The following is a 24,486-nucleotide window of genomic DNA, read 5'->3' as shown; positions in this document are numbered from 1 at the left end:
GAGAAAGGCTTAAGTTTAACATTTGAGCTTTCTACACCCAGTAGTTTTTTCTCTGGGAGCATCTGCAGTACTGGATGAAGAAAAAACGAAAAAGAAAATATAGCTTTTTTTGGTGATTTTTGTACTTTTCAATTGCTTATATTTAGGCAACTACTTTATAGAAAATCTTGAAATTTTGAAAACTACCTAAGAAAACAATTATCTTTTGAATGGAGATATTCAGAATTACTTCAAGTGTTTGGGGATGGCAAAATCGACCCCCAAAAATCAGCAACTCTGTCAGTGACTTTTTTACTTGGCAGGAAGTCACTGCCATGATTCTTGATCATTATAAAACAACCCCATTTTAAATGCTATGCTTAATTTTTTATGCATAAAATATTGCATTGTCCTTTATGAAATTAAAACCGTCTCATATACTAATCATGTTATGATAAAATGTATGAAGTTTGCTATACAAGCATTTGAATTATCCTTGTTTAGAAACTTTAAAAAATTTATTAGAATTTATTGCATGACTAATTAAAATATATATATATATTTTTTTGTATAATATTTTACAAAATTTTATATTATTATTTTTAGAAAAGTTTCTTTTATACTTTATACACAAATATTTACTTAATATACTTTAGCTAACTATAATATATTATTTTCTATAAATGGAACGAAACTGAAATTTCAAACATTGGTATTAAACATAACATTTAATAGAATTATACTTTTTTTAATTAAAAAAAGGATACTGAAAATGTCCATGATCAATTAATATAAAACCAGGGTAAAGCAAAGTGATTGTAGCAGCTATGGCCTGAAAATAGCTTTTGTTAAACTAGACTTCTCATTATTTTTAAAATCTTAAAATCAGTAATTAACAAAATAAAATGCATGATTATTATTATTATTATTATATAAAATTTAATTTGATTATAAAATTATAACAGTTTAAAACTATTATTTTAAATTGTTATAATTTAAGCAAATTTAAGTAATTACTACTGAAACAATACAGAACTAAATAAGTTTATAAATTTTATGCCACTTTACTGTATTTTTAAACCACAGATTTCTGCTATATATAACTTTATATCTTACATACAGTATTTAATTTTAAGTCATAAATGAATGAAAATTTAATTAAGTTTTTATTCACTGAACCTTTACTATGATCAAATAGCTAAATCAAGCTGAGATAAAAACACAATGTACTATTCTATGTATTATTATATTCTAAAATAGATTTAACTAAAACTAAATTTAGAATTCTGAAATCTGATAGCATGACATTATATGTAATGACTAAACACCTGCTTTTCATAGAGTAATACAAGACACTATTTTAACACAAACCCAGCATTTGACATTAGCAGACATTTATTCATCCATCATCAGCTCAGAAAGGAAATTACAAAATTCCTTATCAAACATTCAAGTTCCAAACAATGCATAAATAGTTAATCAGGAAGAAAAATAGTAATGTACATAAAAATATTTCATTTGCTGAACAGGTTTGTATATTGTTTGATTTTGAATTTAAATTTTATGGAATAAGTTTGATTTCATTTCAGTGTTCAATAAGGAATTCTGTAATTTGGTTCTTTTTGAGATGGCCTCTGATGATGGACAAATGAATGTTTAAAAACACTTAGTCTATGATATTGTTATATCTTATATGTAACAGACAAAAGTTTACTTAAATTCTCTATAAAGGTTGTTTCATGATGTTTAATGACTTGTAATAATAAATATCAATTTGCTTTCTTTATTAATATCATCCAAAACTGTATTGGCTAAAGTTGAAATTCATACTCCAAATTAACTCCCTTCATTTATTTCAAATGACAATTTTATTATAATAAAAAAATATATATATGAAATATTATTACTCTTTGTATTCATAGGTATTCAATTCATATCTACTTATTCATTAAGGATACACAGAGTATGTACAAATTATTGGATGATTTCACGAGATTATATTTTCACTAGTATTAAATAGAAATACATGATATTACCACCATTTGAAAGAAGGATATTTGCAGTTTTGTACTGATCTTAAATGCATTTAATATATGCATCATCAGAGATGTCAGGGATTACCTAAATGAACTCCTACCAGGTCAACAAAGTGATTGTGCAGCAGCTGCAGACAAAACCTTCCACACATGGCCATCCCGGTCACCAGATATCACAATGTGCAATTTCTTCTTGTGGAGTTTTGCCAAGGACAATATTTACATCCCTCCACTTCCAACAACATTGAAAGAATTGAAACAACACATTCACACCACTATTTGTAATATCATACAAGGCATGCTTGAAAAGATTCAATACAAATGGGAGTAATGTCTAGACATTTGCTGTGCTATACATGGAGCACACATTGAAAGCATTTAAGGTTAGTACAAAAATGCAAATAACCCTCTTTCAAATGGTGGTAATATCATGTATTTCTCTTCAATATTAGTGAAAATATAATCTTATGATACTTGATTGCTTCTCGTTCTTTCTCTTGGTTTTTGGGATTAAGCATAAAATTGCTATGTAGAACTTATCACACAGGAACACTATTTGATGAATAAAATAGACTTTATTTTGTACAGCAGTGTGGTTGTTCGTACCGGGAGAATTGTAAGTCCGCGAATAAACGTTACAAATATGAAACAAAAAACAAAACTTCTGTATACAATTAAATAATCCTTTATTACTCTCGGAACACGGTTCTTTTCTTTCGTATTTACAATAAGATCCCAACTTGAGACCCCTAAGGGGGGGTCGCCACTTATTCACGTACAAGCGATGATACACGCGCGCGTAACGTAAAACTTTTATACCCGACTTAAAAACTAAACTTAATGACTAATTTAAAACTAACCTTATAGCTATCTTAAAACTAATAGGGAAAGGAAACAGATAGACCTAGGAAAGTAAAGAAAAGATGGAAAGGCAGATAGAAAGTACCCGGGGTCCAAGTGGTTTAGTCGATATCCTTAATGATTTGTGTTCTCACAATCGTGATCTCCTTTCTGTCTCCACTGAACCAGCAGTTCGACGTCTAGGATCTCCAATTCTCCCAGTGTCCTATAGGTCCTCGTACCTCTTTCGTTCTCTGGTCTTGGCAGGTCCTCTCTCTCGGCCGCAGTCCCCTTTCTTCCACTCTCTCTCGAATCTGGAGCACTGCTTACGACGTCTGTTCCCTCCGAGGTCCAGCCAAAAAGTGGTCGTTCTTCTACCCTTTAGTCCTCAGGGCTTCCTCTTTTCTTTTGTTCACACTCCCCCTTAGTTCTTAGAAGGGGTAATCCTGCCCTCCAGCGATAATGGTTATATTGTTTAGACAAAGAATAAAGGAACGGAAATAAGAGAATAGAAATGAAGGAAGAAGGAAGATAGAAAATATATGTGTATTTACAACTTATGAACTATATATATATATACATATAAACAAAATATGGCTGACGGCCACATACGTCCCCCCCTAATAAAAGATCAAACCCTGTAGTGTAATCTACGGTAGTTTATCTTATGTCTGCGCAGGTTATATGGGTGGCGCGTTTGAAACCCTTCCTCGCGACAGCTCCCATGCCTGTTACTTTCACTCTCCTGTTGATTCTGGGCCGGACTTTGCATGGGTCGACTTCTAGGTATCATCGCCAATATATGTTCAAATTCTGCATCAGCCTCCATATCCTCATCTTCGGAGACGGTCTCCGCCCTTCTATGACGCCTCATAAATGGTCTCCTCTCCTTATACACAGGGGAATAACAGGGTTTCACGCGGTCCGTGTGCACCACCCACTTTTTATTGTGCTTGTTTCCTCCCAATTCGAGTGTAACTGGCCCAAGTACCCGCGTGATTCTATACGGGCCCAGATACTTAGGAGAGAACTTCCCCATGTTCCTCGTACTTCCTTTCCTGAGCAGCCAGACTCTTTGGCCCTCTTCCCATACATTCGCTTTCTTTCCCCTATTTTCTCTGTTTCTATTCCTAAAATTACGCTCTCGCCCCAATTTGTAGGCAGTCTTTCTTATCGTGTTCAGTTTTTCTAAAAAATCGTGATTGCGACTTTCACCTTCCATAAGTTTTGTATCATCGTCGGGGAAGGCGTTCGGACAACGGGGTTCAAACCCATATAGCAGGAACGCTGGAGACTCGTGGGTTGCCGTGTGCGACGAGTTGTTGTAGGCAAACAAGGCCGGATAAATAAACTCGTCCCATTCTTGATTATCCCCCTCCGATATTCTAGCAATGATCCCACAGATCATTTTGTTAAACCGTTCGCAGACGGAGTTAGCACAGGGACGATAGGCGGTAGTAATGTTATGCTTAATACTTAAGTTGTCACACATTTCTTGGAATGTATCAGATGTAAAATTAGCTCCCCTATCAGACACAATAACCTCGGGGCAGCCGTACCTACATATCACATTATTAAAGAGACTATCAGCTATCACTTGAGCTGACTGATTTTGAATTGGGATGGCCTCAGCATACCGCGTATAAACATCTATCACGGTTAAAATATACCTGTTCCCTTTTCTCGATGTTTTAAGCGGGCCTATAATATCCACGGCCACCTTCTGCAATGGGAACTCCGCCACCTCTGTCTCCTGAAAAGGAGCCTTGCCTCTATGCATATTATGCTTTTGACAGGTTCTACAACCCTTGATCACCCCCTTAATCCGGTTCTTTAGATTTTTGATATGATAATACCTGTCTATTATGTCGTGGGTTTTCTCAGGTCCCAAGTGCCCTGACATTGCTGAGTTATGGAATGACCATATAACTTGATCGATCATATCCTTTCCCACACATGCACGCACCCACTTTCTCAGTCCCCATTTATCAGACTTCACACTTACCACAACCTCGCCATCTAGTTGATACTCGGATTGGAACCCTGCGTTTGTCCCATGATTACCTCCCCTCTTTAAATCCTCATATATCCTTTTTAGTTCGTCATCCCGTTTCTGCGAATCTACAACTCTTTTCCATAATTCTCTATTCTCCATCGTATTGACATTCATCTCACCTCCCGTTATTTTAGCATCGGCACTTGGTCGCGACAAGGCACCGGCTACCCCGTTGCATTTCCCTTTGATATGGTTTATAGTTACGTCGTAATCAGCGATCTCTGTTGACCACCTCATGATCCTTTTGTTATGGTTTCTCATATTGCTGATGAAGATCAAAGGGCTTATGATCTGTGTGCAGCTCGACTCTGTATCCGAGAATTAACGGCCTGAAGTGACGCAGCGATAATATTATAGCCAAACATTCTTTTTCGATTGTTGAGTAATTTTTCTCGGCACCTACGAATTTTCGGCTGAAATATCCCACCAGACAGAATTCACCATCCTTCCTCTGTCCTAACACTGCGCCTGCACAATAGTCCGATGCATCAGAATATAAATGAAAGGAGGACCCGAAATCTGGGTGTTTCAATAATGGGGGGTTCGATAGTATGCTTTTAAATTTTTCAAAACTGTCTTGACAGTCAGCATTCCACGCAAACCTTGCATTTTTCTTAGTTAATTTAGTTAGTGGGAGCGCAAGATCTGAGAATTTAGGTACAAAGCTCCTAAAAAATCCCACCATCCCGAGAAAACTTCGCACTCCTTTCACACTACAAGGGGGTTCCAATTCGAGTATAGCCCTCACATTGTTGACATCCGGGAGTATTCCTTCCTGACTTATAACGTGGCCCAGGTACTTAACTTGCCTGACAATAAAAGAACTCTTTGTGGGATGTAATTTCAAGTTCGTTTTGTCTAATGTCCCTATCACCTCATCCAGGAGAGATATGTGATCGTGGAGTGATTTAGAGAAAAGTACTATATCGTCCTGGAATACATAGCAGTTTATGCCAATAAAATGGGCTAACACTTTAGACATTACTGCCTGGAAGAACCTCCCGCTGTTCTTCGCGCCTTGCGGGAGACGGCACATTTGAAATTTACCCCACGGAGTCGAAAATGCAAAAATATGCCTAATAGATTTATCTAAGCTTATCTGAAAATAGCCAGATTTTAAATCTAGAACTGAGAAGTACTTGCTTCCATGAAACTTACTTAGTATCTCGTCTACTCTGGCTATAGGGAATTCCTGGGTTATAGTGATCTCATTCACGCGTCTCAGGTCGAGCGTCATTCTGATCTCACCATTTTCCTTTTCTACGACGTGGATTGGGGAATTCCAGGCGGACGAACTTTCTTCGATTATCCCCGCTTTTAGGTACGCGTCAGTCAGTTCTCTCAACTTAGGCAAGTGGCACTCGGGAATGCGATACTGCTGCACGTTTACCGGTCTGTCTTGATCAACGATCGGTTTATGGGACTCGCCTATCATACCCGTTAATTCCTCGACATGTTCGGCGAAGCAACCTGGGTGTTTTCTGAATATGTCATGCACCTTTTTCTTCTCTTCCAAACTTAAAACCTTCTAACCCTTTAATTACTATATTTGAAACGCTCGTCAATTCATCGTGTGCATCTATATACGCGCTACAACCACGTGTTTTCTCCTCCATGGATACTCTCATACTATCTATGATCTTATAGATCTCCCCAATTACATCCATCCCTAGAATTCCTTCGTATTCTACGTGTCCCGGTAATAGCATACATGCAATCCTCACTTTACACGCCTGATTCCTGTACTCCACTTTTGCACTTATTAATTTCTCGCACTCTGTCACTTCACCGTTGATCCCCCTGATTTCCAAGCCTTCACCGTTTGTTGTTGCACGTGCTATGTTCCGGTTCGATATACCCCTTATCACCTTAGAATTTATAATAGATTTTTCCGCCCCTGTATCTATAAGAAAGTGACACTTCACGCCTTCTATTCTTCCTACCACTAGCGGAAGACCTCTTTGCGATTTAGTTACTTTTTCGGCCAGTCTCACATTTATGAAAGGAACGTTATGCTGACCAGTATTACGCTCCTCTACAAGTTTAAATGATTTCTTCTACGTTCCGGGCAATTTCGAGCGAAATGACCTATCTCTCCGCACACGAAACACCTTTTCCCTACTACTTTGCTCTTCTGTTCGTCTCTAGTCGCCATCTTATTCACAGCCTCAACCAGTGATTCGACCTTCTTCTCCAATTCCCTAATTCTATCGTCATCTTTATTTCCCCTAACTATCCTATCACTGCTCTTGCCTACCATAACAACCGATTCTTCCTCTATCTCCACGTTTACGTTTTTACGTTCAAAACGATGACCGCATTCAAGTTCTATTGCTTCCTCGCCCTCGGCTATAACAAACGCCTCTTCGAGAGTCTTAGGAGACCTTCTCAATACATTTCCCTTCAAACTACCTTTCAGTCCCTTTACAAATCTTTTCTTAATTATATCGTCCGTAAGCGATCTCAATTTGTCGTTATCACTAATGGCCCTTGCCAACAGAGTTTTTGTGCGGATTGAAAATTCCGTTACAGATTCATTTTGTCCTTGCTTTAAACTTAAGGCATGTCAAACACACGGCCGCGGCCAGCCAACACATGGGTTGCGGCCCCCCAAGACTTTTTAAAAATTTTTAAATATCAAGCTTTGACCCTTGAAGTGGAAAGTTTGAACTTTTTTGAACTGTACGATTCCCGCCCTTTTTGTGTTTGTTCGTTTCGTATTTTGTCCAACCAATTCAAATTGGTCGACGCTACGAAAGACGGTTGGATAACAGCTGCGGCTTTGAATCTACGAATGATGATTTGCTGGCGAACATCGTGGAAGACTGCTACGCGCTGATCGGTCCATCAGCGATTGCTACAATCCATATAAAAGGAAAGGTTTTGTTGCCAAAGTCAAGTTTTTGCTGGAACTCCAAGGCGGACGTTTGTGTGCTCTACCGTAAGGTGTTTCGTCTATTGTTGCCGTGACGAGTGACGGGAGGAGTGTTCCGAGTAACTGTATCCGAAGTATACGTCGCAAGGTGTCTTTTCGACAGATCTAGGAATGGTGACTTTTGGAACTTTGTTTGTGTGAATCTACTTTGTAAACGTCGTAATTTTTGTGATTTGTAAATCTCGTAAACCTTGTAAGTTCATGTAACGTCAAATAGTTGTCATAAACATTTTGTTTAATTTGAAAAGAGGTATTTCAAATTTGACTAACTTCAAGAACAATGAGTAAGAAAAGGACAATTGAAGAGGAACATTGTAATTTTCAAGAAAAATGGACACAAAAATTGCAATATTTTTGTGTCCAAAACAAAAATAAAATATTATGCTTGATATGTAAAAACTCTATTTCAGTTTCTAAGGAATATAATCTTAAAAGGCACGATGACAGAAATCATAAAAGAAACTATGACCAATACGTTGCAAAACTTCGTGAAGACAAATTGTCGGAATTGAAATCACTTCTTCAAAAACAACAAAGTGTATTCACTAAATCTGTTGAAGACAATACAGCTGCTGTAAAAGTTAGTTATATATTATCACATTTAATCGCGAGCAGATCGAATCCATTTACCAAAGTGGAATTTATTAGTGAATGCTTAATTAAAGCGGCGGAAGTATTATGTCCAGAACAAAAAAAAAAAATTTTTTTAAGTCGAAATACCGTAGCTAGCAGAGTTGATGAAATATCCAATAATTTGAGAAATCAGCATAATTCAACAATATCAACATTTCAAGCCTACTCTATTGCAATTGATGAAAGTACAGATATTCGAAATATCGCTCAGCTGGCCGTTTTTATTCGCGGATGCGATGTTAATTTAAAAATAAGTGAAGAACTTTTGGAAATCATTCCTACGCATAATGCAACCACTGGAGCTGATATTTTTGATGCACTTATGGAAGTTTTGAAGAAGTATAAGTTACCATTGGAAAAGTTGGTTTGTCTCGCAACTGATGGTGCACCTACCTCGACCGATATTTCTAAAGGAGTTGTTGCATAATTAAAAGAAACATGCAAACAGCACGGTAATAATAATTTTGAACATTTTCATTGTATTATTCACCAGCAAGTACTGCGCTCCAAAATTTTAAATATCGGACATGTTTTAAAAATAGTCACCAAAATTGTAAATTATATTCGAGCACATGGACTTAATAATCGTCAATTTGCTTCATTTCTGGAAGATATTGAATGTGAATACACCGATCTACTATATTATACGGAAGTTCGTTGGCTTTCGAGTCATAAAGTGCTAAAACGATTCTTCACATTGCTGGACGAAAATCATAATTTTCTTGGAAACAAAAAATTATGAATGTGCTGAATTAAAAGATGGACAATGGATAAAGTACCTGGCTTTCTTAGTTGATATTACGAGTCATCTTAATCAACTTAATCTTAAACTTCGAGGCAAAAATCATGTTGTTACAACGCCATTTGATAATAATATCGCTTTCAAACAAAAATTATCACTTTGGCAAAAACAAATAGAAAAAGAAAACCTGTCTCACTTTGAAAGCTGTCAATATCTATTGCTTAAATCACCTAAATTAAAATTTACAGAATACGCTCACCAAATTAAATTGTTAGAAACGGAATTCGATCGAAGATTTCTGATTTTAAAAGCTGTGAATTACAATTTCGTCTTTTTACTTCGCCTCCATCTATCGATATTGAAATTGTTGATGAAAACTTACAAATGGAATTAATTGAAATCCAATGTGATAATTTGCTAAAGCAAAAATATATGGATGTTGGAATTTCAGATTTTTATAGGCCTACATATTTATCTGTAGATCGGTTTCCTAAAATGTTATCGTTCGTTACCCGTATACTGGCTATGTTCGGAAGCACTTATTTATGCGAGCAACTATTTTCTTTAATGAAAAATAACAAAAATTCAGAAAGATCGAGGTTAACCGATCAACATTTATCATCAATTTTAAAAATTGCATCAGCTCAATATATTCATTCAAATTTTGATGACTCGCTTTGTGAAAAACGTTGTCAAATATCTTCTAAAAAGTAATATTAAATTGTGATTTTGTTTATTTTTTATTATAACTTTTATTTTTGTTTTTTTATAAAAAATATAAAATATTTATAGTTTAAGTTTAAAAAATAATATGAAATATAAAATATCTATGTACGTATAATATACAATACATTGAGTCTAATAAATACATAATATAATCATTCTAAAAACCGTGTTTTATTAATTTTTTGAACATTGAAAACATGCGGCCCCCTACTTATACAAAATAGATCATGTGGCCCGCAATATCATATGAGTTTGACATGCATGCTTTAAACTTAAAAGTTGGTCTAAAATATCTTTGTCTCCAGCCTCTCTTTTCCTGAAGCACTTTATTAAGTCATTCTTAATGTCTTCATACGACCCGGGGTATTGGTCAAGGAGACACATGAATGTCGTCAGCGGTTCCCCTTTCAGCCTCGATTGCAGGACGGCAACTTTGACTTCATCATTCCACCCGGCAAGCTGGGCAATATTTTCTATAGTTCGAAAAACTGTTTCACATTTACGGTGTCCCCCTGCGTTCCCGTAAATATAGGGATCATCCCTAGAAAGCCCGTCACCACCAAAGGTTGAGCGGGGCTCATTCCGTTACTACCATTTGAACTACCGACTCGGCCGTCCATTATTGTTACACTAATCTTAATAATATATAATAATTGCACAACAGAAGAATAGATATAACACAAATTAACCCTATGACACGTGTGACCTGTATACCCCTTCACAGTTGGGATCCTGTCGCGGATGCCATTGTGGTTGTTCGTACCGGGAGAATTGTAAGTCCGCGAATAAACGTTACAAATATGAAACAAAAAACAAAACTTCTGTACACAATTAAATAATCCTTTATTACTCCCGGAACAAGGTTCTTTTCTTTCGTATTTACAATAAGATCCCAACTTGAGTATTACCGCTGGGGAAAGGGGGGGTCGCCACTTATTCGCGTACAAGCGATGATACACTTAAAAACTAAACTTAATGACTAATTTAAAACTAACCTTATAGCTATCTTAAAACTAATAAGGAAAGGAAACAGATAGACCTAGGAAAGTAAAGAAAAGATGGAAAGGCAGATAGAAAGTACCCGGGGTCCAAGTGGTTTAGTCGATATCCTTAATGATTTGTGTTCTCACAATCGTGATCTCCTTTCTGTCTCCACTGAACCAGCAGTTCGACGTCTAAGATCTCCAATTCTCCCAGTGTCCTATAGGTCCTCGTACCTCTTTCGTTCTCTGGTCTTGGCAGGTCCTCTCTCTCGGCCGCAGTCCCCTTTCTTCCACTCTCTCTCGAATCTGGAGCACTGCTTACGACGTCTGTTCCCTCCGAGGTCCAGCCAAAAAGGTCGTTCTTTTGTTCACACTCCCCCTTAGTTCTTAGAAGGGGTAATCCTGCCCTCCAGCGATAATGGTTATATTGTTTAGACAAAGAATAAAGGAACGGAAATAAGAGAATAGAAATGAAGGAAGAAGAAAGATAGAAAATATATGTGTATTTACAACTTATGAACTATATATATATACATATAAACAAAATATGGCTGACGGCCACAGCAGAATGGATGTGCATTTTAGACTATTTGCCCCTCTTCAGTCCTTACTGTACAATTGTTAAAACTGTGAAATAAATTACAGTAAAATTAACAATTAATTATATCATGCATATGCTTAAAACTCAGAAAAAATGAGATTACCTGAAATGATATTTACATGTGACTACATTATTCCAGAATAATGCAGTATTTAAAACAGAAGGGTAAAAGGAAGTAAAGCTAGTAAAACTAAAATTAGAAAACAAAAATAAGTAAATAAAAATATTGTATTAAAATGTGATAGAGGGTATACCTGTAAAAATTTTAAAGTTAAAACTTGTTAAAAGTGGTATAAAAACACAAAACCTTAAAATGAACAAAACAACTAAAAGGCGTAAAAATTCTTTACTGTACATATATCAAGTAAACTGATTATCATACAGTACAGTAAATTACTATAATGGGGTCGAGGAAGAAAAGCATCTTAAAATGAACTCTTCTTAATTTTGAAGTAATGTTTGCCAGATCTCACTGATGAATATGTAAGATATAAATAATTGTTAATTTTATTATAATTTATTCCACAGTTTTATCAATTGTACAATAAGGACTGAAGAGGGGCAAATAGTCTAAAACACACATCCATTCTGCTGTACAAAATAGTCTATTTTATTCATCGAATAGTGTTTTTGTGTTTGAAGTTCTACATAGCAATTTTTATGTACAGTAGACCCCCCTATAACACGGTAGATACGTTCCGTGTTATATGAATCTGTGTTGTACGAGTCACTTAAATACATGAGCCAATCACAGCCTGGCACGTGTGCAATTTAGGGACTATGGCTGTTTGAAAGGTTTTCTTCCATAAAATTAATCGATTATAGACTAATTTGACTCAACATTTCCAAATCACGTATAATTTTTTGGAAATAATCCACATAAACTATGCTATAAACAAAAAATTGTAGGATTACTTACAGAGTGTGCACCGTTCGACAACGCCATTGCTTAAGCTTGTTTTCATTGCGGAGCAGCTCATCAAACAGTGGACACATGTTTCTTGATCAGCGAATTTTTCGCAGAAAAATAACTTAACTTTGGAGACATCATTAATAAAAATATAATTTTTATAGCCATTGAATAATAAATGTTTTTTAGTAGGTCCAGTGCTCGTTTAAACTCAACAGTTTGTATAATATCCGCTATTGGTCCAGATTCGATCAATCCTGTCGCAACACAAGTCAGTGATGACATTTTACAGTGTTATACGAATATGATCGCAATTTTTTTGCAGTGTTATACGAATCCGTGTTATAGGGGGGTCTACTGTATAATCTTACAAAATCATACAAAAATTTGTGCACACACTATTATTATATTATTGCATGTAATTTATAATTTTTATTCAGTATGCAATAAACTTTACATTTGCTGATTATAATATGGATATTCTGGAATGAATATCCATATCATAATCAGCAAAAGTCATTTCTTGATTTTTTTTTGCAATTTCAAACTGATAAACTATCACTGTTAGGTACTGGAAGTTATACGTCTTTTTAAAACCTTTCTATTTCCAGTAAAACATAAAAAATATTAACGTGTTCCAACAAACGTTTTCGTATCTTTATTGAGAACTGCTTCAGGTTCATTAATGTTCTAAAATTAGAATGCACAGAGTTTAAAAATTAACTGCCAATCAATACAGGCATTCAAATTATTTGATGTAAATTAATTTAACTATTTGTGCTCCTCCCCATTATAGGCTTTCACCGATTGCTTATTAATACTCTAGCCCATAATTCCATGAGTAAGATGTCAACATCTGTTGTTGGTGTTCCTGGCATGTATATTGCCATGCATACGATATGGCATTGCTGTCTTTATAATTTATGCAGTTTCCTGCTTTGCTGGCCTTGTATATTTCCAATTTTTCCAATCCCCTTACATGGTCGGTTTGGAATGACTTTTTTATAAGGGTAGTGGCCATTAGGTCAGCATGTATATCTGGGTCTGACGCATATGTAGACAATGCGGTTGTATTCTTATTTTTGTCTGTCGTATTTATGTTCTTTTAGCCTTTTTTGTATCAATCTTTTTGTTGATTCTATGTATACCAGGTTCTTGTGAAATCTATTATCCTTGATTGGTACTTTGTATTCTCCTGGCACTGTCATGGTGTTCATCTTGTCTTTGTCATTTCTTAGCAGCTCATATATTGTCTGGGTCCTTGTATATGTTAATTTGATTCCTTTCTCTTCTGCTATTTCCCTATATATGTGATGGAGGTTTTTATTGTATTGGACAATTACACGATTTTTGTTAGTTTCTTGCTAAGGAATCTTAGAATATCCCACTTGTCCTACGTCACTTCGGTTTCTATTTGTGTGGGTGGTGGAGCTTCCAGGCTAACTTATGAATTATGCTTTTGTTATATCCATGATTGGCTGCTATATCTACCAGATGTTTGAGTTCTTTAGCGGTGTCTTCACTTCTGCTGTTGTGGGTGAACGCTCTTTTTACTAATGCTCTAAAGGCGGCTATCTTATATTGGTCAAATTGATAAGATGAATTTTTCAAAAATATAAAATTGAATTTCTGATAATTTTAAATAAATTAGTGAAAGTTTAAGTAAACACTTTTCAGAAACTGGAATGTTTGTACAGTAAACAAGAAACAACCTTCTTTATTTCTTTCCAGCAACAATTTTTATTACAACACAAACATTTTCAGCCTCAATTCAGGGACCTGCTCCAGCCTTTAAACTACTCAGTTTTCTATTTGGTATAGTTTAAAGCCTAAAGTAGGCCAGTAAATTGATGCCAAAAACATTTGTGTTGTGATAAAAATTATTGCTGGAAAGAAAAAAAGGCTGTTTCTTGCCTGTTATTTAAAATTATTTGAAATTCATAGATTATTTCAAACAAGTAAAAAATATAAAATTGACATATTTTTATTATATTTATAGCTAATATGATTTTCAAGAAATATATATGAATGTTTTATTTGGATACTCTTTAGAACATCATCAATCTCATACAAGCACAATAAACATAAAAAATCATTTTAAAACAGGTTTCAATGAAGATAGTTCAACAATAAACTGTCATAATTAAGGCATGTTTTAAAATGGTTTGAAATGTTTACTGGGCTTATATGTGATGTTATCTCTTTTCAACAGTTTTAATGCTACTTCTACTGTCATAATTTTTATGTAATGTAGAATTAAATACAGATATTTTTATGTAATGTAGAATTAAATACTCAATAACAAAAAAATTTTAAAATCAGATTTCATAAATAAAAACTTGTGTTTTATGTCCTGAAATATTTCACATAAGATATTATTGTAAATTTTATCACAATTAAGATAACTTAAAAATATTGAGAATTTTTTCTAACATTTTCTATATGTCTTATCAAATAATTATTTATAAAGGCATATAACAAACATCATAAATCAAGTAATAATCCATAATGATCTAACAACTTCTATTCTAATTAATCTAAACTGTATTGATCTGAAAATTTCAAAAGCATTAATTATAATGTAATTAAAATTATATTACAATTATTTGATTCTTAATTAAATAAAATTCATAAACTTACAATGTAGGGAATGTTGATAAATGTTTTTGAAGCTTCTTTGCTTATTCTTCAGATTTTTGAAGTAACATTCAAAATACAAAAGTACAAAAAGAAAATTTGAAACAATATTCTGGTTAAAAAAGAACAAAACCATTTGAAAAAGAAGCAAAACAGCATTGAAAACATTTATAAATAATTTTATACCTAACTCCTATATTGTAAGTTTGTGGAGTTTTTAATTAAAAATAAGGTGCTAATGACACATTTCAAACTCAGCAAACCGACTTTACATTTAAAACCAATGCAAATTTATTTTCATTAAATAAAAATTTGCTTCAAGATTTGCAAATATAAAAACAGAACAGCTTACTTTTTCTCTTAAACGATATGGTTTAGAAATTCTAGTCCAATATAAAATTATTGCAGGTATGTAAATAAGAATATCTGCCAAAATAACTGAAAAATAAAAAAATTATGGTAACTGTAAAAACATAAAATGATAAGAATCTATAAAAAGCAAAATATATATTGTAAAATTAAATAGAGAAATTCAATAAGAAAAAGTTTCAACTTTGATTTCTTTAGAAACTGTGTTTTGATTTTAAAAATTTAACTTCTATTATTAATGAAATTTAATTTATTACTTTTAGTAATAGAAATGTCTCTGATTCACTGTTTATTTTACCAATCATATTTGTTATTATTTATTTTGTTAACAGTTGTTTGGTGTTATTATCCTATAATTATCTTTGAATTACTTATGTATAGTACCAATCACACTATACCTTATACACTTTTCCAGCACTAGTTTAATCAAAAGAAATGTTTTTGACCCATTTGAGGTCTGCCTGAGGTTAAAAATGTATTAAAATACAAATTAAAGAAAGGAACTAAGTTCTAATGATTGAACTATAAATAATATTTTAAAAATAGCAATTATATGCTACATTTAAAATTTACAAAATTCAAAAAACAAAAGATTTACATATTTTTAAAATGAAAACATTAAAATACATAAATGTAAAAAAATAAAATAAATTAAAGTAAAATAATTACATGTGTTATTAACAAAAATTTTTTTTAAGTTGAGCCTATGTCATTCTCTTGCCTCATTGAGTTATCAACTAGAGACTGCCATGCTTTGGATAATGTTTCTTTCTCCTTGACATTAAGGCATTCACTCTTTCTAGAGCTTGAAATATTTCAAAAGTTTCCATTGATCATAACTTGTTGACATCAAACACATTTTTTTATTAATTTAGTCTGGTCCCAATATGCTGACACACCTTGTTCACTTGCAAACTAGGCAAGTGCTGTGGATATTTGTACAAACATCATATTTATGTTCACTGAGCCTTTCAGCTGATTGCAGAAATGGAGTTTATGTTAAACAATGTTTAACAGCCGAATGGTGTCTAGATTAAACCGCTTTTTAAACTGTAGTTAGCTGGCTGAACTATGGTTTAAAATGCATTGGAAAGATGACAATCAGAATGTCAGAAATCTGAAAATTGTCTATTTCTGAATGACATCTAAACAAACCTCAGCAAACCTTCTTCTTCAGCAAACCTCAGCTCTTACTTTCTTTGTCATTAACTCCACTGTTTTAGTTGTTCAGCCAATCAGGTTATTAATTTGTGAGTCAGTAAAATCTCTGATAAAGTTGCCAAAACTTCTAGAATGTAAAATCTTAAGGCCGTCCACAACCATTGTTTGGCAGTTAACAATCCTTTTCCATTTCAATATTTAACTTCATTGCCAATATGAATTTAAATATGAACAAATCCAGATTTAGAAAATTTATATCAAATTTGAAATTTGTCTTCAGAATAGATTTTTAAGAAATTATCCAACATCGTATTAATCTCTCCCTTCATAATTGTTGAGATGAATAATTTTAAATATTTTATTATTATTATTACGTTTATTTCTATGAAAGGATTTCAGTAATATTGAAATTGTCTTGTTTCTTTACAAAACGTTCTGACCAGGCTATTAACAATAAAGACTCCAAAATGCATTAATGTTTTATAACCAATTTGATGCTTGAATTGTAAATAAATGCATCTGATTTAAATTAAATGTAGTTTTAAATCTTCACCCATTTGAATATCAAAATTGGAACATTTAAAAACAAATTTAAAGCATTTAATTATATTATTTTTGGTCCAAGTGATTAATTAGTGATAAATTAATGAATAATTTTGTCGATTTGTACCGTTTACACTTATCAAAAGAAAGATATCTGTTTTTAGCTAAACTTTTCCACAAACAAATCTTCCACTCAAATTAAGATGCCATCTAAACTTGCTGTCGAGTGAGTCTAGAAAGTAGGTCAAATTACCGGTTTCTAAACGCTGTCTAAACTGTGGCAAGCGAGAATTGCCACCTCTGAAATGTAATTTTTCTGAACCATGGTCTAGATCAGTGGTTCTTAACCGGTGGTCCATGGACCACTGGTGGTCCCTGGAAGCACCCGAAGTGGTTTATGAAGTCATCCTAAAATTATTGAATAAATGACGACGAGTTTTGTCAGTTCAAATTTCAAATACAGTTTGCTTATTTAGTGGATTTTTTTGCACAAACTAAATAAATTGAATTTTCAACTACAACGGTCAGGAAATATGAAATTGGAAGGCACTAGCAATATATTTACATTTGAAGATAAAATCAGTACGTTTATCGCTAAAATTGACCTATTGATCAGCAAAGTTGAAAGAGAGAATTTTTCTGCATTTGATACATTGAACCCAATTATTGACAGACAGTGTGCTGAGATGCCCACCAGTGGCTGAGCAGTTCTGTCGCTAAACACTGAGAGTTTGGTCGCGGGTTCCCACTGCGTTCGGACAGGCTGGCCACGTGGAGTTCTCCGGGTTTTCTCCACGTTTGTAACACCTGAATAGGGGCCAGTTTCCTTTAAAAGACCTCCTGGAAGGCATTATTCAGAAACTGATCCACAATCCTTTCATAGTCAACATTTCTGAGGTGCCGGATAAAATAAAAAAAGAGTTAATTGAAATGTAACACGATAGTAACAGCAAGAATACTTTCGAGACAGGAATTAATCTTGAAGATTTTTAGAGCCATAAAGCTATTGCTTTCTCTAAAATTCGAGAAATTGCTTTACGGTACCTAACTTTATTTTCAACCACATTTTTATGCAAGCAAGGATTCTCAGTGCTTTTGATAATTAATTAAAAATAAACATCGAAATCGGTTGGATGCCAGTGCCGACATGCGTTTGGTTTTGAGTAGCACTGAACAAAGAATCCAGCAGTTGGTAAACACTATGCAGTTACAAAAATTGCACTAAAATAATATAATTAATGTAACATTTTCGCAAATAATATAATACTCTTGGTTTCGAATAATTTTATACATGTTTAATTTATAGAACAACCTTGTAAGAACTTATATTACTGCCAAACAGCTTGTGGTCCATGGCAAGAGAAAAATTTTGATAAATGGTCCCTCATCACTAAAAGGTTAAGAACCACTGGTCTAGATGATCTCTAAACTGTTGTCAGCATCTAAACATTGTCTCTGCAATCGGCCCTTTGGGTAAACAATCCTTTAGTGGCACCTATGTATGTTAACTTTCGACCAAATCTATCATCTCACACTGAGGTTGTGTATACCACAGAAGCTAAGTTTCTATCTATAGAATCTTTACCATTAGCTAGAAGCCTAAATATAGTTGGATTTTGTCTATCCCTATAAGCTATTCTGACATTCATATGCTTTGCTAATGTTTTATATGTGGAAGTCAGCCTTGGATCATAGCCCACAACTATATATTTCTGATAAATAACCAAACAATCACCTAAAATAAATCAGACTATAAATCCACTATTTAATGATTGAATACTAATTTGTTACTAGAGATGCCATCTCTTATCTAAATTAATAATTATAATTTTAATAATTTATTAAAGGTGATTGTTTGGTTATGTATCTATTTGGTCATGTATTGAAATTTAGAATGTTTGATATACTTATATATATTTCTGAGGTAAAACCTCAAAACACTGTGTATCCTTATTAAGCTGCAATGCATTAATGTTATCCTCCATGTTTTTAGCTAACCTAGCAATCAGGTTTTTGCTGTAGCCATGAGCTTCTGCTAATTCTTTAATCTGCTCTATCTCCTTAATTGTGTCCATAACATTAGAGCAGTGTGTGTGTGTAGACCCTTTGAACCAGTGTCTTAAATGCAGCTATTTTATAGGAAAGTGGATCACTAGAATTGAAAGGGATGGAAAAGGAAGAATTGCTCAGTTTCCAATAAACCTGTGTAAGCACCTGCTCTTCAGAAAAAATGATATTGAGATCAAAGAAATGAGCTTTTGTATGGCTTTCTTGATCTAATTTTAACATCAAACCATACCTGTTATCATTAAAAGGATCTCATTAATATTTGGTTTGGACTTCCAGATAATTAATATATCATCAACATAACATTTGTAAAGTATAATGTTATACCTAAATTTCTATGAAGTTTTAGATTCCAAATTACCAGTTGGTAATTTAGAATTACAGTGGACCTTTGTTATAGCACTGCTCACTATACCACAAATTTGGTTATAGCATGGGCGATAAGCTCAGACAAGTTTATACAGGTCCATGCAGCGTTAGTGAGTAGCGCATTTTATTGTTACTGAATATTGAGTAATTGTGTATGTATTCAGTTCCTGCATGTATTTTGAATAGTGTTTAATTATTGTATGCATGATGAGTAAAAGAAAAGCATACAGTGTGAAAGAAAAGCTTGTCATTATTGCTAAAGTAAAGATGGAGTTTCAAAAGCAAACATAAGAGAATATGACATACCTGAAGGAACTGTAAGGGGGTGGTTGGCAGAGGAGACAAAATTGAAATCATTTGTTGATAAGCTTGACAAAATGCTGGGCTTACTCGAAAAAAGACAAGACTTGGAAAAAATCAAAATGTTGACGATTGCCTCTATGCATGGTTTGTGCAAAGAAGAAGAAGGTATTCCTGTATCTGGAACTGCTTTAAAGTTGCAGGTGAAAAATTCCATGTAAGCTTAAAAGCAGAAGGAGATTTAAAGGCTTCTGATGGTTGGTCGTGGTATTGGCAAAAACAACATGGCATCTTCCAAATTTCCATTTCTGGTGAAGCAAAGTCTAGTGATATTGAAGGTGCTACAGAATTTTCCAAACAGTTTACAATTTTCATTAAGAAAGAAGGGTATACTGATGTACAAGTTTATAACTGTGATGAGACTGCATTATATTACAGAATGTTGCCAAGTAAAACCTTAGATCTAAAAAGTAACCCACAAAAGGCAGAACAAAACTAAGCAAGGAAAGGATAACAGCTTTATTTTGTGTAAATAAAGCTGGTAATCACAAGTTGATGCCACTCGTTATAGGTAAAAGTCAAAACCCACGATGTTTCAAGTCAATTAATATAAAATCTCTGCCAGTTGTTTATAAAAACAGCATAAATGCTTGGATGACTTCTAACATATTTCATGACTGGTTTCACAATTCCTTTGTTCCCTCTGTGCAAAAATTTCTGAGAGGATTGAGTCTAAATCCAAAAGCTTTGCTTCTCTTAGATAATTCCCCAGCTCAACCACCAACTGATAATCTTGTGTCTGATGGTGGTAAAATAAAAGTAATGTATCTTCCAAAAAATACTACTGCTCTCATACAACCCTTAGATCAAGGCATTATTAGCGATTTCAAAACAAATTACCGAAGAGAAATGAAGAAGTCATTATTAGCATCAGACATTGACGTCAACATATTTTTAAAAAAGATGGATCTCAAAGACGTATCCTATGGTATTGGACTTGCCTAGCAGGCAATCACATCAGAGACAATTAGAAACTGTAGGAAAAAATTAAATGAATCTAATAATCAAGTTGATGTCAACCAAACCACAACACATTCAAATTCAGCTTCAGATAATATCTTCACTGAGGCTGAAATTTCTTGTATCCGGGAAATATTGAATGGGCCAGAAATAACTAATGATTCTTTGACTGATTGGTTAGATATGGATGCTAGAGAAGATATTTGTCAGAATATGACTGACAAAATGATTATTGAATCCATTTGCGGTGACGAAGATTGTCAAGAAGAAACAGAAGATGAAGAAAGTGCCAGTGGGATAGCTGATATACCGCCAACAACCAAAGAAGCAATAACAGTGACGAAAACTGTTATAAAATGGGCTGAATCACAAGAAAATATTAACAGTGTCAGATCATTGCAATTAGCATCTTTCAAAAGGGAAATGATACAGAAGTTACCAAAAAGCAAACAAACAAAAATTACTCACTTTTTTAAGTAATGTTTTGTAATTGAAATGATGTCGAATACATAGATTTTAGTCAAGTTATAGATAGTGTTTGTTTTTACATACAGTACTGTATTTTCAAGTGTACCTTATGTACATAAATAAAATAACACATATACAGTATGTACTTATTAAGATGTATAACTGTTATGTGAATTTTAATAAAACAATAAATAAATTGTTTTTTTTTTTATTAAAATACATAATATGTATGTAGTTGATGGGATGTTTCAGTATGTAGCTCAAATTGTTCTGAGTAAATTTATTATGTTGCCACCGCTCCGCTCAGCATAACGCGGGTGTTGTTTCCCGCCTAACATGCACATTATATCGGGGGTCCACTGTATATATATAATTATCTATCATTGAACACAATTTATAAAGTTTGTTATACGCTAATTCAACATAACTTTTATCATCGAATTTCACCAATCTGATCCAAAAAGAAACTATTGCTTTTATTATTAATACTGATATTCTAGCAACACCAAACTCCAAATATAAGCTGGAATTTTATGATATATTATAAAAATTCTTCAAAGACATAAAGCAAGAACAATTTCCATTTTATCATGATAATTAATTGCCCATTCTTTCTTTCTTCTTTGATCCCTAGCTAGCATTTGGTTGGGGGTGTCCAAGCAACCAGTATGCTGCTGTGGATGCCGCAGGAAGTTGAGCCTTCTCCACAATGCTTCTCCATTGCCCTCGATCCATGGCTGCCGCTTTCGCCTGCTTCAGATCAAGCTGTTGGTTCTTGAGGTCATCTTCAATTTGTTTGGTCTATGTTTTCTTAGATGCGGTGCATTGGATTTTCCACAGGGTAGGTCACCGTCAAAAGAGCAGTTGGTGAGGTATTCGGTTAGTATCCATTCAGCACACATGGCCAAACCATCTCAGCCATTGCTGTTCAATTTGCATTTCAATAGCTGGTTGCTGTAGGCATCTGGCCTGGATGGCGTTGTTGGTAATGCGATCCCAAAGGGAGATACCAAGAATATGTCTCAAGCATCTCATTTGAAAGGTCTCAAGTTTGGCCAAATCTGTCTTGAACAGGTTCCAAGTTTCTGATCTATAGAGAAGGATTGGCATGACCAGTGTATGGAACAGGCAGATCTTGGTCATCATAGAGATGTTATTCTTCTTCCATGCACACCATTTGAGTGAGGCAAATTCATGGGCTGCCTGTCCAATTTGGGCGTGAGTTTCTTTCGACGATGCCACTTACCTCTCCTGGATCAGTGACCCGAGGTATTTGAACTCTTGTACCTGCTCAATCTGGAGTCCATTGAGGTAAACAGTAGCTAACGATCCATCTGTCGTGAGCACTTTGGTTCTGTCCACATTTATTTTAAGACCATATGACTGAGTGATAGTGACGATATCATAAAGCGTGTCTGTGGCCATTGCATTGTTGTCAGCGAGAACGGTGCTGTCGTCGGCGAACATTAGATCAGTTAGAAAGTGGCCATCCTCAAACTGGACACCATGTTTCCCATCAAAGGCCTTCCTCATAATTGCATCTGCTGCAATATTAAACAGCAGTGGGGAGGCCACATCTCCCTGGCAAACTCCTGTCTGAATGGTAAACTCCTCAGACAGTTCCCCTCGGATTTGCAGTTGACTGGAGGAATCTTTGTAGGCTTCCTTTAGGAGTGTGATGACTTTTTGTGGGATATGTTCACTCTCCAGTGCTCTCCACACACAGTCGAATGCAGATTTGAAGTCAATATACATAGATTTACTATGAATATGACAACAGTCCGTTTGCCACATCTGGTCCTTTCTTCTACAAGCTGACGAAGGGCAAAGATTTGATCACAGCAACCATGACCAGGATGGAACCCTGCCTGTTCTTCTCGACTGGTTTCTTTGCGGTGTTTTTGTAACCTTGATTGGATGATCTTCATGAATACTTTGCCGACAATGTAAAGAAGACTCACACCACGATAATTACTGCAATCTTGGCTGTTGCCTTTCTTGTGGATTGGCACGATAATAGCTTTCTTCTAGATGGCTGGTATTTGTTCTGTGTGCCATAATTGTTTTGACAAGTAGATGAAGACAATGGTGCAGGATGTTACCACCAGCCTTGATCGCTTCTGTAATGACCAGATCTAGTCCAGCAGCTTTGCCATTTTTCAGCAATCTAATGATCACTGAAAAATGGCAAAGTGCTGCACTTTTGCAATTGTAGGCGCTGTATCAGGCATAATGTCCCGGGCTGGTCAATTGGCAGTGGGTCTGCTGGTACACCCTGGGGAGTGTCATGGTTGTACAGGTTATTAAAAACCTTATCGGTGAAGTTTGTTCTGACTTCAATCTTTTTATTTCAACATGACTAGAACTATTTGCAAATGATATCACAAACCATCTTTCTCATTTTTATAGCAAATTTTAATTAAATGAACTAATGTTTCAGTCATCTTAAATAGCCTTCCTCAGGTTTAGCAAAATTTCAAATGTCAATTAGAACAGAAGATTTGAAACTTCGAGTTTTGCTTGTGTGAGATATGACAACTCTTTCTCTTTGGGAAAATAAAGGGGATAAAGTTAATTCTCCCAAAGTCAGGAAAGTCGAGGGACTAATAAGTACAGTAGAGAGTCGTTCATCCGAATCAATTGGGGACTGGGGTTGTTCGGATAACCAATTATGTACGAAAAAATATATTAACCTGTCCGATATTGAAATTTTTCTCCATTGCGTGTCACTTCATGTTAAATTTTCGTCAATTTTAAGCCTAACAAAAATTTTTATAATAATAGTCGAGGCTATTGTATCGTTAAAAATTATTTCTTTATTTTGTACAAACAAAATAAATATATTGAAGAATATAAAAACATGAAAATTATACTTTAGAAGTAAATCTAGTATCAAAAACGTTCAATTCAGCACGACACAGTCCGACTGAAAATCGTTTGGATAACCAGCGATTCGGATTAATGACTCTCTACTGTATGTGAGAAACGTGATACAGATGGATGGAGTAGGCACTTCTTTACAGTTTAACCCATTTATTGTACAAATATGCTTACAATATAGTTAAAGTTGTCTTTGTTTTGTGTCTTAAGTTTGTAACGGTGTTAGTGGAA

General features: G+C 34.4%; 1 protein-coding gene across 2 annotated transcripts in view; it reads right to left on the bottom strand.

The window, feature by feature from the left end:
* Positions 1-24,486, bottom strand: part of gny (garnysstan) — a 60,767-nt gene that overhangs the window by 19,735 nt on the left and 16,546 nt on the right. The window contains exons 5-6 of one of the 2 annotated variants that reach the window (XM_067287649.1): positions 15,431-15,516; positions 747-811 (exon numbers count right to left, since the gene is read on the bottom strand). In XM_067287649.1, coding sequence (XP_067143750.1) covers positions 747-811; positions 15,431-15,516 — 151 coding nt within the window. The remainder of the gene's footprint in view (positions 1-746; positions 812-15,430; positions 15,517-24,486) is intronic. The other variant, XM_067287650.1, reaches the window with a different exon arrangement.

The sequence above is a fragment of the Centruroides vittatus genome, unplaced genomic scaffold (genome assembly GCF_030686945.1).
Source record: "Centruroides vittatus isolate TY-2023 unplaced genomic scaffold, ASM3068694v2 scaffold_576, whole genome shotgun sequence".
Taxonomy (NCBI): Eukaryota; Metazoa; Arthropoda; class Arachnida; order Scorpiones; family Buthidae; genus Centruroides; species Centruroides vittatus.
This window is presented reverse-complemented; position numbering and strand designations above follow the sequence as displayed.